General features: G+C 42.5%; 2 protein-coding genes across 7 annotated transcripts in view; one reads left to right on the top strand and one right to left on the bottom strand.

Annotated features, from left to right (window-relative positions):
* Positions 1-1,529: 1,529 nt before the first annotated feature.
* Positions 1,530-25,772, top strand: part of nr6a1a (nuclear receptor subfamily 6, group A, member 1a) — a 74,918-nt gene continuing 50,675 nt past the window's right edge. For 3 of the 4 annotated variants that reach the window (XR_006928315.1, XM_046871675.1, XM_046871673.1), the window contains exons 1-3: positions 1,530-1,626; positions 1,721-1,783; positions 4,158-4,202. Coding sequence is in view for 3 of the 4 variants with exons in the window: in XM_046871675.1 (XP_046727631.1) it covers positions 1,723-1,783; positions 4,158-4,202 (106 nt within the window). In the remaining variant the exon portion in view is untranslated. The other variant, XM_046871674.1, reaches the window with a different exon arrangement.
* On the bottom strand, positions 12,065-22,861 carry LOC124400089. Of its 3 annotated transcripts, none has more exons than XM_046871678.1 (3): positions 22,464-22,861; positions 15,073-15,839; positions 12,065-13,256 (listed from the first exon to the last, which is right to left on the bottom strand). In XM_046871678.1, the coding sequence occupies exons 2-3, from the start codon at positions 15,457-15,459 to the stop codon at positions 12,777-12,779; spliced, it is 867 nt and encodes a 288-aa protein (XP_046727634.1). In that variant the 5' UTR covers positions 15,460-15,839; positions 22,464-22,861; the 3' UTR covers positions 12,065-12,776. The 3 variants fall into 3 exon arrangements, with proteins under 3 accessions (XP_046727634.1, XP_046727636.1, XP_046727635.1); XM_046871680.1 differs by having other exon boundaries at positions 15,079-15,839; XM_046871679.1 differs by lacking the exon at positions 22,464-22,861 and having other exon boundaries at positions 15,073-17,714.

Genomic DNA, 25,772 nt, shown 5'->3' with positions numbered 1-25,772 from the left:
AAGTGGGTGGAGTTTGAGAAGATTTGAGAAGAAGGAATCTCCACGTTCAGTGTGAAAGCTCATGACAAAGTTTCCCACCATGAAGTGGCCAAACATGCCTCTTACATTTCCTCCACGGAATTTACGCACAAACACACACACACACACACACACTGATAAAATCATCACGCGAGTTTAATCAATGTTTAATCTACATTGTCACCCAGTTTAGTTCTCTTCTTCTGAGTGAACCCAGATCACTGAAAAATGCCACCATAGTATGATCAATAACTCCTGGTAGGATATTCAACATCTGGAGCAGATCCACAATGCAGCTGCTTGACATTACTACATAATCTTCTTTAAACAACAAAAAACTTTCCACATTTTACAAATATATTCAGTTTAAAAATATGATTATTTTTACTGTTTAAATTCTTAGTCTCTGTCCTGATACACCAGAATCAGATCTTTTATGAATGCAAATGATCACTTCAAAATAAGCCAAATCAGTATATGTTATCAATTTCGCATTATACACGCATCTTCACACGGTTTTTCCGTGGCCTGGGTACCTATTAATTACTGCTTATATCATGAGATGTGGGATCAGATTCCTGAGCAACAGCAAGACCCAAAAATGTAAAACATTCTTCAGTTGATGTTCTTTTATAATTGAGAATGGCTTTAATGGGTTTATTTTAATCTGCTTTATAATGACTAAAATCTATAACATACAGAGGCTGTGAAAATGTGGAGACGCCTAGTCAGTGATCAGCTACAGCAATGTATTGAACAGATTTTTGGGTCTTGCTGTTGCTCAGGCATCTGATCCCACATCTCATGATATAAGCAGTTATTTATAAGGTACCCACTTATAAAGCAGATTAAAATAAGCCTGTTAAAGCCATTCTCAATTATAAAAGAACATCAACTGAAGAATGTAAAATAGAAAGAAAAAAACGTATAGGTGGTACAAACTTATCAGTGGATCCTAATAGAAAACGCTTAGTATTTACTAAAACAACTAAAAATAATCAATTACGATTATACTATGATGATTGCATTTAATGAACAGGTATTTATGTAAATATTGTGATTAATCTTGCATCACGTGAGAATCCTAAAGTATTACAATATTTGACAAATCCTTCTCTTCTGGCCTAAACACTATCAGAGGCACTGACCTACATTTACAACCTAAATTCTAATATTTGTTCCATGAAATTGTATTAATTTCATGGAACAAATATTAGTATTTGAGAGATTCCACCTAATAAGTGAAACTCCGGCTATATTTAGAAGAAAAAAAGAATTTTGAATAAAATATTTGTAATTGTTTATAAAAAATATAACCCTACTACTACCATTAATACTACTTATAATAATAATTATAGCAATAGTTTTTTAGTTATATCGTATTGAACGCAGGTAGTAGCGCACATCTTATTGAGACTACAAAGCCAATGGCGACTCCCCAGGTACCTACAATACCCAGGATGCATTGCGACCACGTCACTCTCCGAGGTTCATCCTGATTGGCTGGGAGACGTTTCAGCGGGGAGAAAGATGCTTCGGGTTGTAATTGTCGACCTGTGCGCGTGCGGCTTTTGACTGACGTTTTTTTTCCCCCTCAGAAGTTTTAATGTATTAATTTTTTAACTTTTATTTTACTTTATTTTCTGTTACGGGAAATAAAATGTAAATTCCTCAAATTTTTATTCCCAAAATTAAATAACAGACATGGTGGACAAAGTGAACCGAAGTGACTTTACGGAGAGAAATTACGGCACGACGACCAACGGTATGACGTCCTTCTATATTTATATATTTATTATATGCATTTTTTTTTGATAATAAGTACAGTGTTAAGTGAAATACTTATGTAGAACATTTAACAAATATATTTTATATCTTATTTTCTGTTTTAAAATGTTATTTTCTTTCTGTAAATATGATGTAATTTAGGATTTGGGGGATTGTGCTAGTCAGTTATGCTACCTTGTTGCCATGGGTTACGGCGCTGCCATTCAGAAGATAAGGAGATGGTGATGGTTTTGGGGGAGAGGGAAGTCGAATGGCTTTAATAGGGAAATTGTTTTTTTTTTCATTTTTTTGCAGATATTTCTGTTTGGCTCAGATCTTTTCTCAAAATAGGTCGTAAACAGTGAACTTTTGAACTTGGCCAAAGCTTTTCAACCCCCACTTCACTTCACTTCACTTCACTTCACTTCACTCCACACCACAACACAACACAACACAACACACCACAACACACGTTCACAAGCGCTCAGGAATGTGTCCAAAATACTGGATGTAAAAAAGCATCTCACACACACACACACACACACACACACACACACACACACACACACGCTCATCAATACACACATGCACACGAGTGTAGAGATTCACTCTGGGAGATTCCACACGAATGGAATCCCTAATAAAGAAATCACGTTTCCTAGAAATCACGATGTCCAATTCTTCTAAAAAAAAACCCCCAAAACAATCCAGCCAATAAACACAAGCAAGCAAACAATTGAAACCATTCACACACACTTACACACTCGCTCACACACTAATTTGATGTTTTGTCCATCAAGCCATGTCTGACGACTATACACAAATAAAACGTTTCCAAAATTCACGCCGTTTTCTCTCGTCAGGTGAAAAACAGCATATAAAATTAAAATTCGTACGCATTTATAACGCAGCGTTCAGATCTGTTACAATGCGCTTTGTTCAGTAGGATCAATACCTGTGATTAAGATCACACAAAACGAACACGTTTATAATCCGATGCACATGTTTTTTTCACGGTGTCCGAGTTCTGAGGTTGTTCAACCGCGAGCACGTTCACGTAGGACGTCGGATCAATGCACAGTGTTCAGGAGTTAAACGTGGAAAACTCCCAGTGTGAGAAGAAACTTTTACAACAGCTGCTCGAAATAGAACACGACACCTGGACACGTTTTTTCACTAATATATATTTCACTAATATATAAACGATTTAAATCCTCGCAGTCGTACTTTTATACTCCATCAGTGTTTATTCCAGTCATTTAGATATCCAGAGTCCCCACTAAGACGTCCCTCGTGATGTTGTGCACCAGAGGTTGGATCACGTTAAAAGCCATTCACAAGCGACACTACAGACATGTTCTCTCTCTCTCAAACATTGGCTTTGGATCAGTGTGATGCGACATATCAGGCCCTGTTTTGCACACACACACACACACACACACACACACACACACACACACACACACACTCCTGCTGTACACGTGATGTGCGGTGGTTGTGGGCATAAGGCATAGCGGGATCTTTGTTTGCGCTCATTATGCATTTAAATACTATATGTGTCCTTACTGTAGCTTTTACAGATCATATCTAGATTTTTCAGGATGAGACATGGCTCAAAATGAGAGATCGAGGGTGGTGTGTGTGTGTGTGTGTGTGTGTGTGTGTGTGTGAGTGTGAGTGCGAGTCTGACCGTGCGAGTCTGCGTGTTATCAGTGTTTTGTGACACTGGCACAGATAGGGGAGGATTAGGGCTGTAAAATTCAGCTGTTTGATCTCAGAAAGGTTGATCGTAGGCCATTTGCCCCCCTGAGCCCTGCAGGCATGGAGCTGCTCTGTCAATCGTTGTGTGTGGGTGTCGCGTGGCCATCGAGGCGAGGACAAAGGTACGGCGCTCCATTGCTATGGTAATAGATTTAGCACTAGGCGCTCCTCTAATGACCCACACCACCACCTGGATGTGGTCCTGTGTCCTCCACCTTTTGGCCCTGATTGAAAAAAAGTGAAGGCCAGCTTTTCATCAGGGTGACGGATGGAATTGATTGGATTTGTTAAACAAAGGTTTGCTCATTGTGCGTGTGTGTGTTTGGTTAAAAAAAAATAAAACGCCCTAAAACATCAGTAATTTAATTTCATGTGTTATTTAAGGAAGTATTTATTTCTAAGCATCTTTTAGAGTCAAGCCACAGTTCTTCTGAATACTTTCTTTCACTTGCTTGTTTTATTGCTGATAAAAAAACAGTTGTTTTAACAAGTTCTGTCGTCTTTTTCTGTACATTTTAAATTGTATTTAAGACAAAATTGTAACCCAGATGTCAACTTACACACAGGGTCACTACACTTTTTTTTTTTTTTTCCTCCTCTCACTCGTACAGGTTTCTGTCCCGAGTTCTTGGAAGCAGATGATCGCAGTGGGACAGGTGAGTCGGATTTGCAAGCATATTTTAGACACCAATTTGAGCGGCAACAGAAGCTCAGACATCAGGACTGTACTTCACATTTATGGGTCTTACCAACAGAAATTAATCAAAATCCTGGCTGTAGAGTTTGTCCACTAGGGGGTGCTGTCTCCTTTCTGCTCCAGTGCATAAGAAAAAACACAGTTACTGAATTTGCACTTCATATAAAATGCTTTGTGTTTAAAGCATAGCATGGATTCTTTTGCACTTCACACTGGAGTGGGTTGGTAGTGTGTTTCTTTGCTTTGATGAAACCCCCATAGGTGCTGAATTTCCGTTTGACAAAATTATTCGCCTTCTCTTCCCTACACTGTTATATTAATACTGTACTCTCGATGCTCGTTCCATTTTTTTCTTGTAAGAAATTAATCCCATTCTCATAAACGTCAATGCTACCCTAAGGTCCAAATACTCAGAACGGGCCCCTTTGAGGAGGCGTGTGTCCAAACCTATAAACACGGCCCAAAAAAAACGTTCACCTGAGCTCATTTATCAAAAAGAACATTATCAATATACAAATGGATTAAATATATTTAAAAAACACATGGACACGCTACAATTCTTCACCAAAAACCGCACAATGTGTGAATGAAGGATAAAGAGTTTTTTTGTTTGTTTGTTTGTTTCATTGTATTGATCTGCTTAAGATTTTTCAACAAAGCAAAAGGAAATTCGATCACGTGTAATAATTAAAGTTAAACCGCCGCGTATCATCTTTTTTGTTGTTGTTGTTTTGTTTGTTTTTTTTTGTTAGAAAAAACGTCTTCCAACGTAATAACTCGCACTCTGCGTAACCTCTGACCTGTGGTCATGTGATCGTGACCTGCTGCACAGTGTGATGTGCATGTGTGGGAATGTTCGGGTTCAGCTCAAGTTCATCTGATCTTCTCTCTCTCTCACTCCTGCTCTCCGTCGTACCCAATTTCAATTTCAAGGTGCTTCATCAGCATGACAAAACAATTCGTGTCGGGTTACAGAGTGCATGTCTGTTTCAAAGGAAAATCACAATAAATTATAATAATGATAATAATAATTTATAGTGGGAATAATATGGAAATGAAAGGGTGGAAGAAAGTAGAAAATGAAAATCTTTTCATGTTTTAAATTCGAGAGAAGGAAATAATAAAGAAAGTTCTTCAGGAGGGCGGAGCTCAATCAGGTCCTCGTATTGCTGTTTTATTATTTTTTTATCATATGTGTATCGCAACGTCCGGTCTTTTGTATATGTACTAATTATCAACAGAAACAAGACACTATTAATCAGGCACTCGTGTGTGATTCTCTGTACAGTGCATGGAGTGTATGATGGACTTCAGGGTCTTCTGTTTTTGCCACACGGATCATGTACTTAATCTTCAACAAGCGCTTTATTACATTTCTAGACCACTTGCTGGAGCCGAGTTGAACGAACCCCTTTCTGAAATCTGATTTGCTTTAAAAAGGGGCTGATTTTTACTCCAATAATAATTCAAAAGGAATTCTTGCGGTTGTGCGTCCGGGATTCCAGGTGTTCGGAAACGTCCCAGACGTTCAGAGATTCTGTCAGACGCCCTGCTGCGTGTCTTCGCATTTAAACGACTTTTAATATTTTTTTTATTTAAGTGTGAGAAGTGCTGCCGTTTCCATGAAAACAGTTTGTCCCCGGTGGCCACAGTAGGAGCAGAAGTCTAAAGGAGGTCAGCCTGAGTTCAGGCGCTCACGACCCCGGCGTGACTGACCCGTGTAAACCTGTGGGAAGCTCCGATCATCTGGGGAAAAGGGCATAGGGGACCTGTTAAACCACTGGCCAGTGAAAGGCTTCTATTGTCGCCCCGAGGCCGTAATTGATTTATGAGCTCGAACATGATTGGGCTGTAAATGCGTTAAATTGCGTTTGCTCCCAGGATTCCTCAGCACCCTACCAGATTCAGCCGAAGCTTTATGTTTTGAGGTATTTATGATGCCGGGTCAGGAGCGGCCGGTGTTTACTGCGACGGCTCAGAACTCTCTATGCCACGATCATTATTTCAGTAAACTAACTGAATTTCACACAACAGTGTTTATTAACGTTTCCAACAATCACGATATTTTTTTTCTTCACATATGGATGATGTCATACTTGAATTCTTTATAAACTGTACAATGTCCTGTATTAACATACAATTTCCTGCTTACCCCCAAATCATTTCTTTAGTTTTTTTCTTCTCTCCCTGATCTTTGCACTTGAGGCAGAAGGTTGATGTACCGTATAAGATTAAAGTGTAAACACGATCGGCGATTAGAGACAAAGTTCAAAGCAAAAAAAAAACAAAAAAAACGCATGTCGCAGTCTAATATGAAACCCTTTCGAAAGCAGTTGTGTATGAAAGTGCTGCTGAGCGCGAGGTGTTCCTGCAAGCTTTCAAACCTCAGATTCAGCCGTTATTAAGGTCAGATGTGTTTGTGTGTGCGTGTGATAGAAAATCAGGATTTGTTTGGGTCTAATAGAGCTGTGCAGGGTCTTAAACCCCAAACAAAGCGGGGCGCTGTCCTTAATCTGAGCAACCTGTCAACTTCCTGATCCATCCCGCTGGTTTCCACGGATACGCGAGCGCCCCAGCCAACCGGCGGCCTCGCACAGGCCTCCGCGACCGAACGGATTATAGGAAAGGCGGCCAGTCAGCATGCCGTTCGCCCTGTTAAAGCTGCGCCTGTGTCAGATGGTTTGGGTTTGGGGGGGAATGACACCCCCTGTGCAGGGGCATTGGAGATGTGTTGTTTTGTTGTGTTGTGTTGTGTTGTGTTGACCCATACATCTTCACAACCCATGCACAACTCGATCTTCATTTCACTTTGCTGGAATTGCAGATAAAAGGTGTGGAGCTTTTGAAGTTAATGCATAGTATTGTATAGTGTTTAATGGAAAACCTAAAAAATGTAATAAACCGTTTACATTTTTTTTTCTTTCGAAGCCATGAGAAACCTCCAGGTAGGTCACATCCCACTTTTATTAGATACAGATCCCCGATCTGGAAGCTTCGGTGTCTTCTGATATTAGTATTATTAGGAAAAGTTCTTCAACAATTACTTTTTAAATAATCAATTCATGGATACGAAAAAAAAAACGTTAAGAGGAATCTAAGATCTATTTCATATTTCAATGAATTCATTCAATTCATAATACTGCCATGTTCTTTGCCAAACATCTAACCTTCATACACTATCTGGACAAAAGTATTGGGACACCTGACTTTTCCTGCCGTATGCGATTCTTCTCGAAAACTGTTACCACAAAGCAGGAGGCATTTAGTCGTACAGGATGTCTTTGGATGCGATATTAAAAAAAATGTAGCGTACATTTAAACCCTGTTCCAGCATAGCAGTGCCCCTGTGCACAAAGTGAGCTACATGAAGATATGGTTTAGAGAGGAAGATCTTGAGTGGCCTGCTATAGCGCTCTAATCTTAACCCTACTGAACACTTTTGCAGCAGCAAAAAAAACATCTCCCCCTGAAGTTTCAGTATTACACTAGGGTAAGTAAAACATGGAATAAAATCAAGCCAGTCAGAAAACCCATCCCACATTTGAGGGAAAAATCAGTGTCCCATTCAGCAATATCGTTCAAGGTGAAACTCTTGCTATATCGGGACAGCGTTTCAGACCTTCCACTGAATCTTCTGTGTCCCACTCAGGTGTAATTAGAATAAGTTTGTCACATCCCTCCAGGCCACTAACGCGTATCGCTGAGGGGCTGAAAGGAATTGCGAGTTAACGAGCGTGCGTTAGCTCTCGCTCTCTCCAGAGCAGTAGGAAACCCTGCTTCGTTTACCGAGACTGCAGAGTTCAGCGTGTGCTGTGATACAAATACCAGCCTAATTTATCATTTATCCCCATGTTCTTTTCTTCATCATTTATCATTCCCACCCCCAGGACCACCATTAAAATATAGGCTTTAATCGAGTTGGATAAAGGTTGTTAAGTTCATAAAACACATTGGTGCGGTCAAAAGTATTGGGACACCCGACTTTTCCAGTAATATGTGTCCAGATCTTCTGCAAAAGACCACGGAGCATGAATGAATGACGACTACATCAGTACCTGACTTTTCTAACACACAAGCACACTCCAAAATCTAGTGGAACATCTCCCCCCAGAGGAGTGGAGGTTATAAGAACAGGAAATGAGGCCTGAATGTGGAATGGAATGTTCTTAAAAAACATACCAATCACGCTCAGGTGTTCACAAACACTTTTCCTTTATATAGTGCATATCGATTGTATTATTTAATTTGGAAACAACAACATATTAGGGTCGTTTTACAAAGTCAAAATTTACATACCATGTACAAAACGATAAATACAACACAATATTTCTAGATTAACATCATAAAAAAACTTAGGAAATAGGAATATCAGGAATGAATTCTCTGACAAAATGGTAAAAATCAGCACTCAGTATATTGTGACTTTATTCTAGATGTTTGTATCAATTTGTTGTAAAACTTTTCTATTAGATATTAAACATTTTTCAAAATTTTGCCAATATTTTTTTTATTGCAATTTTCACCCTGATACGACTTTGAAATCATGTTTTTATTCCTGAAGTGTCTGAAAGAATTAAGACTTTGTTGACCTATAGTTTTTTTTGTTCCTCCTAATACCACATATTTTCACTCGTAATTTTGTACTCATAATATTAGATATAATGACAATTTTTTTTCCACTATTCTAGAATTTAGACATTTTTTATATTTTTAGCTTTAAATCGCTACTTAACACTAAAGTTTGTTCCCTTTGATCGTATCTCCCCTAAATCCCAGCATGCACTTTTTAAGACGACCACATGGAGGCATGAGCCAGTGATCAGGGGCAGATAAAGGCCCTTCACTCAGATCCTCATTTGCCCTCGTTGAACTCGACACCCAGATGTAGAGCGCTGGCCACAAGCCCACGCACATGCTTCAGCGCTGTCCTCACACAACTGAGGCAAACATATGCCTTCCTTCGTTCTCTTTTTCTCACAAACACTCACTCACTCCGTTTCTCGAACTTTGATTCCCGTTCTCTTGCTCAGAAGTTGGCAAGAAAACCTTTTTAAGGAAACACACACTTCTCTTTCTTCCGTGTGGTTTAGTAATAGTTTTTTTTTTTTTGATTTATGACAAATTAAATGGGAAGCAATTGGATTTGATTTGCAGAAGACAAATGGTGACGCCATGGTTCAGTTCCCGAGCTTGGGAAGGGGGTTAGGGATAAATGCAATTATCTATCCATCGAGCGAGTAAATAATTCACTGTAAACCCATTACTCTGCAGTGGCATGTTTTATTTATATATATAATTGTGGGTAAAGGATGCAGATGCAGGGTTTTTTTCCTCATTGGTGTCGACAGTGTCTGCTCGGAACATTAACTGTTAAACATGCTGGAAACTGCTGCAGCAGAAATCAACTTTTTTTTTCTTAGTTTTTATATAATTCATGCTGATGGAGAGACTGGGTTTATTCCTCGCTTTGCTGCGTCCGAACACGGCCGGCAGGGAGCTTCCAGGTCAAGCAGAAAAGTGTCGTCCTGTTCCTCCTGCCACTGCCTGTCAATTCAGCGGGTTTAACAAGCCTGAACTGAGCTCGGGGCGGGTGTGGCGTTTTAGGAAAATAATCAACGACAGGATGAAAACGGAGGTACATCCGATTATTAATCCGATAAGTACCCGTTCTCATTTCTGCTAAATCTCCCTCCTGTTTCCCTGCGCTGTCCCGAAGGCTTTCCTGTTTTCCGATTCAGCTTTTACCTCTGACACCGGAGACTCCTTCCATAAATAATCGTCTCGCCATATCAGCAATTTTTTTTTTTTCCCTTCGTCACGTAACTCGTTCATTCTAAAGCATGGCTCATGCAGCGGGTCCAACTCTGATGATTTGAAATAATTGCTGTAATCAGCGATCTGATGTCAGAATTGAATTCCCCACCCCACACACATTCATTATTCCCTGTAGCTGCAGCGAGAAAAAAAACCAAAACAAGCAGGAGGTCAAAGGAAGAGGGCGCGAACGCAGCAGACAGACGGCTCGCTTGTTTAGCAGCGGCGGTTTCTGAGCCTGTTATAACACAGTGAGTCAGGGCTCCAGTGTCACCGCATCGTCTACTCCCTAAAAGTTCAGTTCTCCAGCCGCACAAGTCATGAACTCTTCAGACACTTTCCACTGTAAAAAAAAAAAAAAATAATAAAAAAAGACCAGAGAAAGAAAGACAGAGCGAGAGAGCGCGAGTGTTAAAAAAAACTAAACAAAAAAACACACAGCATTCAGTCCTCAAGTGGAAAATGCCAATGTGTTCGAAATTTCCCAGCATGTTAAGCAATTACAGCGGGATTGCTTCCAGATGATTCTATCTCCCTTCCTGCTAAAAAAAAAGGGGAAACGAGCGTTTCAAGAACTCGCCGAGCTGATTGTCTCGGGCGCTCGTTCGCTCCCTTGGCACGTGGAGAAGGTCAACTTCAATCGGCACTGACAAAAAGAGAGCGAATGAGGGAAAAAAAAAAACCGCTTAGCTGTCAGCAGTAATTGTCATATTCAATAACTCTTTTCCTGTGCAGGTAAGCGTTTTTTTTTTTTTTTTTTTTTTTTAATGCAGAGCTTGGAGTTATTTAAAGCTCAGATTATTTCTGCATGATTGAAGGGAAGAGAGCAAAGGGGAAAACCGGCAACGTTACCGGGTGCTTTCGTGCTGTGATGGTATCACGTGGGCAAAGAGGAGTATGGGCCCAGGAGTCTTAAAGAATGGTGATCAGTGTGCTAATTTACCAAATTACAGTACATCATTAAGCAAAACGGAGCAATTTACATTACCGTAATGTATAATATATATGTGTATAGTACAGTCGACCCTCGATAATCCACGGTTCGGAAACTCGCGGCACAGAGAATTCATAAAATTGTAAAATCACATTATTGTATTATTTATTTGAAGTGATAAATAAAGCATTTATGTCCATTACTTCACATTTTCTGTTGAGTCTGCATTAAAAAGGAACGAACTTACTGGCGTAATGTCTAGATCAATTCACTAAGGTACCATAGGGGCTGCGGGGGTGCGTTCAAAATTTGCAGATTTTTGAACTCGTGGGGGGTCTTAGAACGTAACCACTGTGGGGGATCACTGTTTAAATGTACACGTGCAGGAGCGGCGGTTCGTGAGTGGAGGGCGGAGCCAGACGATCCCTTTTTTTAGTGTCCGGTGACACCGATAAAAAGGAGAGAGAGAAAAGAGCTAAAACTGGGAATTAAAACAACATAATAACCTAGAAAAACTACGTGCTCCAACACCGAGACAACTGAAATTTGTTTCCTGCTGCCGAGAGTGAGGCCTCTCACAAGGCGGGGGATTGTGGAAACGTATCATAAGAGAAGGAAAATACTGCACAAATTTTTTTTATATTTATATATATATATTTATTTTTTTACAATTTTTCGTAGCGCTGTGGTCATCATGAGATTTAAAAAACGCATGTCCAACCATCGTACCTCGGGGACTACATGTCTAGTGTTTGAATCTGACTCGTGTCTTTACTTTTTGTGTTCCCTCATAGATCTGTTTCTGATTCTGAAAGGTTTGTCTTCTACATTTTAATTATTCAGGCTAGTCAACGCTTTTTACACCGTACATGTGTGTATGTCTTTCTTTTACATGGTTGATTATAAAACCTGCCTGTCCAGTAACTAAATTAAATACTAGCATCCCACTCATGGGCTGGCGGTATGTACATACATACATACACACACGCACACACATACATACACACACACACACACACACACACACACACACACACACACACACAGAGAAACCCAAACAAATTATATTGTTCTTGGTCTGTGATTTTATTTCTCTTTTGTTACAATGGTTACAATCTCACAACCCACTTTTTTATTAAATATAAAATTCTTATATGTAGGGGGCCAAGCACCAAAAAATCAGTTCAGGCCCAATCTGTGCACTGGGTGAAAAGTAAACAGAAATAAAAAGCTCTGAGGCTTCCCAGGAATGTAAATACATCCATGCAGGATGTTTGTGCAATTGTAGAAGTTCTTTGTCGTTACGGGGGTTCCCGTATACAAAACATTGGCAAATCACTGAGACTGGTGAAGTGTAAGTTAGTGAAAAGCTGTGAACACACAAAAAGTCTACAGAACGTTAGCAATTCCCGGAATCCGCTTGTGGTCAGATGATATCTGAGTACTTGCGTCATTCACGTCCTTTTTTTTTCATTCATCACATCCAGAGCACAAGTACTGTATATCCCCAGAAGCGATCTCTTCTGTCCGAGGCTCTGAGGTGTTTAAACCGCAGTTTGCATTCATTGATCAGTGAGTTGTGTTTGCTGGAAACCCACCGACAGCAATGAATGTTTATCGCAGCCATTATTGTAGGAGACACCCGTCTTGGATGTCCGCACGAGCTCCTCGACGCGTTCCTCTTGGGGTTCTTTTCCCTCCCTGCGCTGCTTTCAGCTGCCCTCAGGGTACAGTCAACGGTCGATGGTTTGTCAGAAGCTCAAAACTCACCGACAGCGTTGAATGTTAGCCGAGGACACCAGCAAAGGCGTGTGTGCCGCTGTATAGCTTTTTGGCAGGTTCTTGGGACACAAAAACGTTTAACATTCTGATGTTAAAACAAATGTTTTCAATACAACCTGCTTGCCCGTCAGGATTTTTTAGTTCCTGTCTATTTTCAACGCCTCCGCCCGGCTCTCCTGTTCTATTTACCGTGATCTGAACCCCAGCCTGTGCTTCCTGTGTGAAAGCCCTTTGAGTCAGGCATGCATTATTAATGCGCGCTCTGATTTGCCAACTCTGTCTAAATGCAACCAGCACCAGGGAACACACACAACCTGCTCTTATTCTTTTGTTCCCGGGGTGTTCGCGCTCGCCCACGGCTCCTCCTCTTTTCCGCGGCTTTGTCTGGAACTCAAGGGCACGGTGCAGGTCGAAGGATGTCGAGGATGCCTGGCTCGATCGGTCGGAGGAAGCCAAGCACTTGTGTACGGGGCACTCGAAGGCCTGACAAAGAACAGATGGCAGATCAAAGTTAAAAAGGTCTGCTGGAAAGCACGAGAAACCTCTTTCTCTCCGCAATATGTAGCGTTTTGGTGTCACCTCGTTTGCATGTGATGCTGTTCTTTTATTCTTGTAGCAAGTCACCAGGCTTCTTTGGGTTTAAGGTTGAATCAAGATATATTTGAACTATTCTCGTATTGTTTCTCTTGGCATTCAATTTGGAAAGATAGAAGGCAAGAAGCATAAGAGCAACCAAAAATGCATGCTGATTTCCATCAGTGAGTCCTACAGGAAGCAGTCTTAGTGTGCAACTGCACCTGGCTTCAGCTGCCTCGAGCAGTTTAACGGTTGGTGGTTTGAGTGTGTGTGCATGCCTGCATATTAACTTGTGTGTGTGTGTGTGTGTGTGTGTGTGTGTGCGCACGTTGACATGGAATGTGTTAACTGCGACACCACTACCGCCACCCCTTCCTTGCTGAACCACAGAGCGCTCGCCTTCTGTTATCACTTCTTCACACACCTGCTCACATAAACAACGCAGGTCTGGAGGAACGCGCTCGTTTACTCTTCCCGTCCCCAAGGCGCTCTGCCGAACAGGTTAAAATAACAGGCTTCCTTATTTAGCAGATATTCAAAAAAATGACGCCAGCATTCCTGTACGAAGTGCGCACCGTCCCACCCTTTTTAGCAAAAAAGAAGTGCACGTCTGAACCAAACATGCGACTAAAATTTCAGTTTCACACAAACGCGAAAATCCATTTCCCTCCGTCATGACATCGAACAATCTGGAACTAAAACTTCCTCCTGTGTGCAGAGATCGTGCTCTCAAACTGCACCTCACTTCTGCTTCTGAGGCTGATTTCTCTTTAATTCCGTCGCCTCGTTTCTATTCTTACATTTCGCCGCTTTAATTCCCGTATTTTGCCAAGTAGGCAGCGTGTTTCCACTTTCTCAACGAGAACCGTCGCGTTCGGCTCTCGATTTGAGTTTTCCTCTGCTCGAGAACACTGTTGTTTGTAAAAATCACTTTTAATAAACTGGTGGCTCAGAGTTTCTTTAAGATCATTTAACGTTTGGACAGTTTGTCCCTCTTTGTCAGATCCTACGGAAAACGTTTTTTTTCTTTTTTTAATTAACGTCCAAATAACTGAAGGAACCAAACTATAACAGCGGTGTACAAAGTACCATGTAGTTCAATTAAAGTACAGATACATTTTAACTCGACTACATGGTAGAGAAAGTAGAGAGTCACTCGGTAAAATGTGACTCCAGTAAAAGTGTAACTTTAAACTGTTACTTGAGTAACTGAACTTAAGTATCCAAAGTAGTGATTTATTATAACTAAAATGTTCCTGTTATCATTTTTATCACAAGACTCTTTACGTAATCACCTCAGTTTATGTGTAAAGACTCGAATGTGACTCTCAGCACACTGATCTATTAATAGAATGATATTAATGACTCAAACACTGATTGATTTCTATTACAATGATCATGAACACAAAACATTTTCAACTACTTGATAAAAACGTGTAAACGAGGTCACGTGTGTGGTGGCGAGTTCGAGTCTGGAGTTTCTTCATCGTTTATTCCTCTCTAAATGTTCTGCTTGATGTTGAACTGATGCTGAACTGTATGTTGGTGATTAGTAGATTCACAAAGCGCCGATCAGAACACGTGTAAAACAGAGCGTGCGCTCGATCCTGATTGGTGTAAGAAATAGATATTGAAATGTAGAAGTTACAGTAAAAGTCGAATGGAAACACTTCAGTAAAAAACAGATATGTGACAAAGCGACTGAAGTACAGTAACGAATTACATTTACTTCCTCACTGTTCACCGCTGCAGACGTAGCAGACCCCCATCCAGCGTGACTCATCGCGTGTCCAATCCGGAAATCGTTCGGACTATGACGACGATCCATCGTGACCGACCGTGCGTTCGAACCCCAGACACGTTGTTTGGTCCCTTTGACAAGGTTCCAGACCCTGCGATGAATAATTGTAGGCGTAATTTGTAGGCTCAATTTTGACGCCTGCCAAAACCCCGCCGCGTCAAGGACGGGCACGTCTGACGCCTTTCTTCTCCTGTCCTCTTTTCTATCCATCAACGCCATCTCCTTTTCTCTCCGCACAAGAGACGGGACGTGCGATTGTCTCTTTCTGGCCGTCTCATGCCTTTTTTTCTTTCTCTTCTCTTCTTCCATATATCATCGTGAGCTCTCGTGAGCTTTGTCCCTCTCTCTCTCTCTTTCTCTCTCTCTTTCTCTCTCTCTCTCTCTCTCTCTCTCTCTCTCTCTCTCTCTCACTCTCTTTGTGGGAGTTCAAAGGCCCGTGTCTGCGTCTCTCCCTCCCTACACGCCGCACTCCAGTCTTCATTAGGGGTAAAGGTGATGAATATGGATGGAGGACAGAGGGCGGGGCTGTGGATTAGAAGTAAAAAAAAAAAACAAAAAAACAAGATAATACACAAGAGGAGCTACGGAGCGGAGGTGGGAGACGGTGCAAAGGGAAACCATGACGACCCACACCATACCCGAGTCTGTTGTTCCGGGTCGGGTAACCTTCCTCTCCAGCCAGGCTCGGCCTGCAACACACACAAACACACACGTTTTCAGATACGAGGCACGCAATCCGTAACAGGCAGCATTATAGCGCACAATGCTGCCCGTGTTCTCGCTGCGTAAATAATGCGTGAAGTAACCTCGATGAGGCGATACGCTACTAAAAATGTGTGTTTGCCCGAGGGTGTGCGGAGCTAAACAAAAGCACACACACACACACACACACACAGACACACACACACACAGTTGTTTAATCCGGGTTTAATCTCTTCAGCAGACGCCACGCTGTCATGGCGTTTGCTTCAGGCAGCGGCTAATCTCTGTCTCTCCTCACACAAAAAAAGAAAGTGTGTGTGTGTGTGTGTGTGTGTGTGTGTTTAAATGTGAAACAGAATGTAGTCCGGCTTTGGGGTAATTATGTGTACTGGGAATTTGTGTATCTCTTTTTCTTTGTCTGTGTCTATGAGGCGAGTTATGTGATCCGTGTGTGTGCTTGTTTGTGTTTGTGCACACACACACACACACACACACACACACACACGCACACACACAGATAGCCTCAAGCCTTCACTTATTTTCTTTTCAATTACGGTCCGTGTCACTTATTATCACCGGGGCAGAAGCGCACTGTCCGATGACATCACACACGAACAAACACCCCAAGCAAACACATACACACACACACACACACACACACACACACACTTGGACAAGTCAGCTAGGAACCTCGAGGGCTGCATCTCCTTCCATTTTCCGTCCACATCATCGCCATTCGTCTCGGTTTTTGCGCTGCGCCGACCCTGTGTTCATCTCCGCATCCTGCTGTGTGGCACGGACGAAAAGAATCGCACAACTTGTTTTTTTCCCTCTTTTATGGGGTGTAGAATAAAATCCATAGGCTGCAAAATCGGATTTATTTTATGAAAAATGCTTAATTTAAATAGACTAAAAGTTTTTCGGTGCTCAATTAGAAAGTCTGGTAAAAGTTTTGAAAAATGTTCGAAAGCTTTGATGATCACTGAAGTTGACGGTGCAGGAAACGTCTGTTAGCCTGGACGCCGTCGATACGCAGAACGTGCTAATGAGCATAACGTCTCTCAAAATTTAAGCTCGCGGTCAAATGGTTTTATTGTATTATAGCCTGAAATCCTAGTGCAAACTCGCTGCATCGAATCGCGTGACAACAAAAAACTAGGTTAATTATTGTGTGCTAGCTAATGTGCGTTAGTGGTGATCATGTGACCACGTGCGAGGGGAAAGAAACAAAGGCAACATCGGCGATGCGTCACTCAGGATGCGAAACCGATGTGGTTTTGTTCGTCCTTCATTTTGTCAGTGAGCCGCAGGAGCTCGGTGGATTAGACCTGGCCGTAATCACAAAGCTAGCATGTGTGACGCTTTCAACTTCTCCCTCAACCACCGTATCTCTCGCTCTCGCTCTCTCTCTCTCTTTCTCTTTCGCTCACTCACTCTGTCTTTTGGGGTTTTTTTTCTACTTCTTTCAGTTTTTTCCCTCCACTCGTGAGCCAAATCCTCTTCCCTTTCCTCTGTGTGCATGTAGGGAATTATCACAGCCCCCACCTTCAGCAGACTTCATCACTGTCCTTTCTCCATCGTTTTCCTCTCTCACACACACACACACACACACACACACACACACACACACACACACACACACACACACACACACACACATCATCATCTTTTTCTGCCTGTGTTCTGTTGTGAAATGGAAATGCGCTGATTTAGTCATGTGTTAATCCCACACTGATAGAGGAACTGAAGTCGTCACACTGCTTATCTACTGCTGAGGCTGCACTTCATTCCTGCCAACGCTCTGTCCCTCTCTCTTTCTCTCTGTCTTTCTCTCTCTCTTTCTTTCTCATTATTTCTCTCTCTCTCTCTCTCTGTGTTTTCTCTCTCTCTCTCTCTCTTTCTCTTTCTCTCTCTGTCTTTCTCTCTCTTTCTCTCTGTCTTTCTCTCTCTTTCTCTTTTTCTTTCTCTCTGTCTTTCTCTCTCTCTCTCTCTGTCTTTCTCTCTCATTCTCTTTCTCTGTCTCTCTCCCTTCTAAAGTTTATCCTCAGTTTCTTTATCACCCCTTTCATTTCTCATAACTCTCTCTCTTTCTCTTTCTCTCTCTCCCTCTAACCGTCTGCCTCTCCCTTTTTATCTCTCCCTCTAACCGTCTGCCTCTCTCTCTCTCTCTCTCTCTCTCTTCCTCTAACCGTCTGCCCCTCTCTCGCTCTCCGAATCAGAAGTCGTTCCACATTGAGCTGAACCCATCTGCCTGAAGGAGACGTTGCAGCCGCTTCTCCTGCTCAGTGTTTCAGGGAGAAGCCTTCAGAACTCCACTGGTACACAGAAATCAAACCCACCACGTTACCCATTCGAAGCATTAGAGACGGCAGCATTCGAGCTCAGGCTCGTCTCGAGATCGCTTTCAGCTTCTTCACAAAAGCCACGCTTCCATTCTGGATGTCAGCTGGAGTCTGGAACAGCGGCTCCACCACACAGATATAAATACGACTGCAGACTGCCGCTGGGGAGCCGAACCCATTCATTTCATCGGCTGCGGCTTACAGTGCGCATACACACACACTCACAGGAAGAGTGTGCAGACTGGCATCCTGGCACCAGACATAACTCTTAGGTTCATCCTAGTGAATTATTTCTCTTCTCAGATTCTCAGCAGCAAAATGGTTTTATATTATTTGTAAACTCAACACAAATATTGTAGATTATAAACATACGAGCAAAGACGAGGCGCAATTTTACAAAAAACCTCCAGCGGAATACTTTTTATTGACACACCAAATATTTTAACACGGATTTGTTGATCCTTTTGCAGCTACACACTGCTCTATTCACGCCTCATGACCGCTAAGAGCTCATGGGAGTCAACTGATGGGTTCCTATATTCCTCAGACCTCCAGTCATGGCCCTGTGTGTGTGTGTGTGTGTGTGTGTGTGTGTGTGTGTGTGTGTGTGTGTGTGTACACTTCCACACCTACACAGGTGAAAAGTAATCGTAGAGGAACACAGTTACTCATCCTGACATAAAACGTAACTAAAACAGGGCAGACTGTATGATTATATATTTATTAATTTTTTGTTTAGTTTTTTCCCCAGCTCTTTCTTCCTGCTCGTGAGTTTCTTTTACGAGCCACTGTTTTAAAAGAAAGAATGGAAAAAGAACAGAAAAAGAAAAAGGACGGGACCCTTCCAATAAAGTGGCACTGCCTGGCAGGAAATGTTGTTGAAAGCCAGGACGATGTGGAGGCACGCTATGCTGATTTCCATGCGCGTTTACATTTGCATCGCTCCGAGCGACGGTACAAAAACAGCCGAAGGCACAAACAGCGCAAAGCGGTACAGATTAAAAACCCGAAAGACGAGCGAGATTGAGACATTGTTCAAATAATCCAGAGTGCCGTGTTTGTTTAAGATCTTCAGCATGGAGACGTCCAGACGTTTTGAGCTGTTTGAGCGTTTCATGTATTTATTTATTACTTTGTTTTTGTTATTTTTGCTTTAAACCCAAAATGTGGTGCGAAAACGTGTATTTTATGGCGTTTTCTGTCACTCACGTCCTTCAGATACCCTCGAGGGCATTGGCCTGTCCTGGGCGAGCAAATATTTTAGAATCAAGCAAAGCCGACGTTTCAGTGCGCGTCTGATTCACGGTATAGATACGTGTCACTGCTAATGCAGTCTTCAGTGTTGAGATTGTGAGGAAATTAGCACTCAAAAGCACAGTAAGATCTAATCTGAGTGTGTGTGTGTGTGTGTGTGTGTGTGTGTGTGTGTGTGTGTGTGTGTGTGTGTGTGTGAACGCTAGATTCAAATGATGTTGCAGGAGTTGAATGAAGTAGCAGTGAGATTGAAACAAAGAGAGAGAGAGAGAGAGAGAGAGAGAGAGAGAGAGAGAGAGAGAGATGGAATGAGGCACAGAGATGGCAACGAGAGACATGGAGTAGGAATAAGAGATGAGAGACAGAAAATAAGTGAGAATAAAAGTGTATGCAAGAAGGAAAGGAAGAAAGGAGGAGAATGTGTACAGAGACTTGCATAAAGCGAAAGAGCAAATAGAAAGGAAACAGGAGCGAGAGACAAAGAATGACAGGCGGGCGGAAAAGAGAAGAGCGAAAAAAGGAAGGAAAGGAAAGAGGCAAGAAAGACAGAGAAAAGGAAAATGAACAGAAAGTAAGAAAGGGACAGAAAGACAAAGAAAGGGAGAAAAAAGAAGAAATGTTTGTCTGAGAGAAAGATAGAGAGATGGAGTATGAGAGAGTAAAGGAGAGAAAGATAAACAGAGAATATGAGAGAGAGAAAGAGAGAGAAAATGGACAGAGTATGACGGAGAGAAATGGACAGAGTATATGAAAGAGAGAGAGAGAGAGAGAGAGACATGGACAGAATATGAGAGAGAGAGAGAGAGAGAGACAGAGAGAGAGAGCGCATCTTTGAGAGGAAATGCGTTAGGATGTTGACTTGGTCTGTGTGGGTGTGCCTCGACCCAAGGTGGTGCTTCTCAGACAGGTTTTACAGCTGTGTGTGTGTGTGTGTGTGTGTGTGTGTGTGTGTGCGTATGTGCGCGTGTGCGTGTGTGCGTGCGCATGGACAGTTGCTTGTGCTGATTAGGGTGCTGTTATAGTGCACTCTATTCCGTCTCACAGTCTCATCAAAGACTCCCATATCCTGCCTCACCCCCCCCCCCATAGCCCCGGCCTACACACACACACACACACACACACACACACACACACACACACTTCCAGTGTGTGAGATTATCAGAGTCGAGGGGGATGGGACAGGGCCGGGAGGCACAACGTATGTGTGTGTGTGTGTGTACGTGTCAGTGTGCTGTATTCATGTGTATGTGTGTGTGCGAGAGAAAAATTCAAAGAAGAGAAGAAGGAGAGAGAGAGGGGGTGAGAGAGAGAGAGAGAGAACGAGAGATGGCTTTGTGTCGGCTGACTGGAGATCGGATGCTCATTATGGGACTGGCGACCGAGTCGCACGAATCAGAGCTTTATTCACAAACACAGAGAGAGAGAAAGAGGAAAAGAACAGAGCAGTAAGACAAAAACAGTCAGATAAACATAAACAGCTGATACACACACACACACACACACACACACACACACACACACACACACACAAAGTGTGCTCTGTTAAAAAGGCGGACTGCACACGTGCAAACTTTTTTTTTTTTTTTTTACTTTTTGGAAAGCGTGACCCTACAAGACTCTACACGTCGCGCATTTCTGAGTGTGTGCGCGTAAAGCGAGCACGCAGTCAGACACGTTTACTGTAGATCGTCCTCCTGACGCTCTCGATCGATCAGAGATAAGGACGAGGGAAAGCCGGGCCTGGACTGTCCATCAACAGCCTTTACCGAGTCCTGTACACGCAAAGACTTCTTTATCACGTTAAAGATCCCCAATGTGTGAATATCACTCTGAAAAGAGGATTACGGGTGAAACTAAAAGTTATAGTGCGAGAGTACACTTTAAAGCACACACACGCTGAATGTCCAGGGTTTCTTTGTCTGTATAAATTATATTTCTTCTCCAAGTTACATAGACAGACACATATATACACACACACACACACACACACAGACAGAGGAATGGCAATGGGAAAAAAATCCCCCTTCGACAGCTTGTTATAATTGCAGACCTCTCCTCGTCTGCGTGTCTCCCTTCCCCCTCCTGAGCTGGTGTGTGGTGTATGTGTCCATGTGGTGTGTGTGTGTGTGTGTGTGTGTGTGTTGAATTTTCATTCTTTTACCCTTTACATGGAGTTGTGTGTGTGTACGACGTGGAAGAGTAATCCCCACACACACACACACACACAACTCCATGTAAAGGGTAAAGAATGAAAATTCAACACACACACACACACACACACACACACACACACACACACACACACATCAGGAGTATTGGGGGATCAGGAGTCCCACCACCTCTAACCCTTCAGGGGCCCACGCTCAGTCTCTCTCCACAGCTGGATGACCCGAGCAACCCTAAGCCGCGATGAAGGCCGACCCAGACTGTCTGGATAAGGGGCCTCCGCTTTTGTCCCCCTGTCTGCCTTGCTACCCCCCTCTTTACCCCCTCCATCCTGTCTGTCGTCGCACACACACATACATACACACACACACACACACACACACACACACACACACACACACACATGATCCCGTGTGGTCGCCTCAAACAATCGACAGCTTAGTTTGGAGTTTCAGGACAGTTCTCTGCAGAACAAAACCCGCGAATCACAGCAGCTTCACCTCGCGCATGTGATCACATTTCAGGTCGTTCCCTCTGCGGCCAGTGGAAGAACCGAAGATCATCCCGATTTGTTTGAAAATCTTCAGTCTGGAGTGCATTCAGACTGAGTTTGGCAAGGTGGTGGGGGGGATATGTGTGTATGTGTATGTGTGTGTCTGTGAGAAAAGCTTTTCATTGAGAACTCGGATAACAGAAAAGCAAACAAGCCTGGGACGCCAGAACGCACTGAATGAACTCTGCAAGGAGGCAACACACACACACACACACACACACACACACACACACACACACACACACACACACACACACACAGAGAGAAAGGCATGATAAGGCGTTAAAATTACTCACCTATTATGCTGAACAATACCGGGATCGAGGGACCAGCAAAACAAAAAAAAAACAAAAAGAAAGAAATGGCAAAAAAAAACAAAAATGGCAGAGAGGAAGTAGCTTCCAAAGTGTTGAGTCCACAGGGAGAGAAAAAAAAACAGACTTAACTTCCCTCATCAGCTACAAGTCTTTTTCCTCTGTTCTTTGATCTTTCCTTCCCTCCGTCTCTCACAGTCTTTCTGGCTGGAACAGCCGCTTGCAGAAGTGCTAATCTGTATGTGTGTGTCTGTCTCTCTCTCAGTCACAAAGCAAACTGAAGGTACACAGAGTCCCGGCCGGTCTCACGCACACTTGTGCATGCGCGCGTGCGCGTTCTCACACACACACAGGCTCACACACGCTCACACACGCTGACACACACGCGCACACACACACACATTCTCAGCCTTGTCTGAGCCTACTGAGCTTTATACCACTGGCTTGACAGACAGGGCCATGCTGAGTCAGGTGACCACGATGGGCTCCTCTGATTGGCTGATGTCTGGCGGCCCTGGACTAGAGCGATGTGATTGGTGGCTTTTAAGGCTGCTGAAAGAAGAAGCCCTCAGTATTCCAGACTACTGTTCTGGCCAGGGCAGGGCAAGGCTTCTAACACACACGCACACACACATAAACACAGTGAAAAAGAGAGTTTATCATCAGTGTGTAATGATATACAGCTGCCATTTTGGCTCACATGGAGCAATGTTTATGTGAAAGGATACTTGTCACATCAGCTTTTCAGCATTTTATCGCAAAACAGATTGAGTGAAAGGATAAAAGGCGGCTTGACATCCATCTCTGCCCCTCCGAGTCCATCTCCGTCTCTCTATCTCTCTTTTAGTTTGCTTATTACGGTTTTATAGTGCGTAATGTTCAGGATGCTGGCCATAAAGTCTGACAGAGAGACAAATCACTCGGGGCCAACACTGATGCTCCACGGCTCCACACAGACCATCAGGACTCGACTGCATTCATCCATCCATCCATTCATCTCACCGAGCTGCTCTTCTTCTCCATCTCAACTCTCTACCGCAGTGATGCTTCCCAGCAACACACCTCCCGTCAAACCCATTGTGCTCGTACGCGTACACGTGAGATCCAGCGAGACATAATGAGCGCATAAGCTGCAGCCAAGATGGCACCTCGATGCCCCAAGCATCAACACAGCCTAAGTGTGTGTGTGAGAGAGGGAAGGGGGAAGTGAGGGGAGGTGAACCATAAAATCATCTCGTTAGAACACTCTTATTGTCGTGTCAGACTGAAGCTGATGCGAGGTGATTGCCAATCCTCCTCCCTTTTCCTCTGCTCCGCTCGTGTCGGCACGGTCCAGGCTCCTCTCCAGATATCGGGCCTTCCTGATCATTTCCGCTCTGATACCGATCTTCACGAGGCAGATCACTCGAAGCTAAAGATATGCAGGGATGGACACAGTCACAACAGTTAGTTACGCATTTTAATACGTACTCCGTTTTAGTTTTTTCTGTTTGATCGCAGAGAATTTCTGCCCACAGGCATCAAGGCTAACACGTATTTCCTCTGGAACATGTTTTTTTCTTTTCTTTCACCTAATGTAAGAGTTTCAGAGTACCAGATGAAACAAAGGCCATTTCTAAACATGTTCCTCCAGAAGGTTCACTTCATCATGGACCGGCTGGTTAGGTCCTTGGTTTGATTGTTCTGATCTTTGTCAATTACGGTACTAAAAGTAGAGAACGCACCACGGGTCCATGGACAAACGTGGTGATGATGCTGCTAATGATGTTCCATGGTGCTCCTTCCAACAAGGGAATGTGGTAGAAAACCAGAAGATCTGATACTGAAAGACCGTGATGAGGTTACAGTTACTGAATGCACCTTCTAATATAAAACCTGAAACCTTAAAAGCACTGAATAAATAAACATACCGTAATTTCCGGACTATAAAGCGCACCCATATATAAGCCACTGAATTTGACAAAGATTTTTATTTTAAACATAAATAAGAAAATAAAAAGGACATATTCCTCGGTCTTGCACACATGCAGTAATAGCGGACAAATACGGTGGCAGGCTATTCCCAAAATGCTCTTTTAAGAGCCGAGCGGCATTTTGGGAATAGCCTGCCGCCGTATTTGTCCGTTATTACTGCATGTGTGCAAGACCGAGGAATATGTCCTTATTATTTTCTGATGCTCATTTCTAAGTATCTTTGATTAACGTAACGCTGTTGCCAAGAAAAATAAAAAAGCACGAGTTTGTCTGTGATTATATGATTTCTGTTGTAACTGGAGTTAGTGAGCTCTCCCATGACCCAGACTCAACGTGTTACAACGGCTTGTATTTAAACAGTAGCCTACCAAGAAAGTCATTGTTCACTGTCTTCCTCCTTCCTTTCACAACTACTGTATTTCTTTTGGAAGTTTATCTTTTGGCATCGTCGTGCGTTAAAAAAAAAAGTTTTTTTCTCCCGATGCCGTGCAGCTCAGAACACAGGTGAGGTGCGTTTTTTTAGTTTCCGTTCAGAAATGTCATTGGTCTAATGTTATGGGGTTCAGTTTTTTGGCTTGAAGTTTGTGAAACTGGGAAAAACCCAGGAAAAATTCCATAAATAAGCCGCTTCGTTGTTTAAGCCGTGGGGTTCAAAACGTGGGAAAAAAGTAGCGGCTTATAGTCCGAAAAATACGGTACTCAATTCCTGACATAACATTCATGTTTCACATGATGGACAGATCAGTACACGATTGAGGGCTTTTGAATCGTTTTTTTTCTCAGCCTTGGCTTGAGTGTGTTGACTGATTCTGGTTTAAATGTGCATGAGCAAACTATTTAAAGGAACTTAGCAGCTCCTTAAACACTCGCTCGTTCTCCAGTTTAAACCTTGAAGGAATAAAATGAGTGTGGACACAGTCACCTTCATTAGCAGTGATTCCAGACATTGTGGCATACAAAGGCTTCCTCAGAGACCTCCAACTTATGCATACATCCAGGCATCATAGGCTTGATTTTGGATTGTTGCCATTTCTATTTATATAATGTCTCCTAGGATATATATTCGGGGTGTAACGGCACACAAAACTCACGGTTCATCACCTCGTATTAACATTTGTGAACAACAATTGACATTTTAAAATCAATTTTAAATAAAATGCCCGTTTGGTTAAATAATATATGCAAGAATATTTTACAATATGTTATAGATAAAAAATATATACAAATAAAATAGAATAAATCTAATTAAATTATAGTGATTAAATTGAGTAATTTAATGGAAAAAAGTGATTAAATAGTTTACATTTATTAGACCCC

The sequence above is a fragment of the Silurus meridionalis genome, chromosome 17 (genome assembly GCF_014805685.1).
Source record: "Silurus meridionalis isolate SWU-2019-XX chromosome 17, ASM1480568v1, whole genome shotgun sequence".
In the NCBI taxonomy this organism is placed as follows: Eukaryota; Metazoa; Chordata; class Actinopteri; order Siluriformes; family Siluridae; genus Silurus; species Silurus meridionalis.
Note: the sequence above shows the minus strand (reverse complement) of the source record. Positions and strands in the feature narration are given on the sequence as shown.

Bases quoted from the DNA above. Each gene is read 5' to 3' on its own strand.
- LOC124400089 (XM_046871678.1), bottom strand. From the start codon at position 15,459: ATGGAAGAAGAGAAGAGAAAGAAAAAAAGGCATGAGACGGCCAGAAAG. The intron at 13,257-15,072 runs GTAATTCGTTAC...GTTCTTTGTCAG, and splicing joins TGAACAGTGAGGAAGTAAAT to GCCTTCGAGTGCCCCGTACA.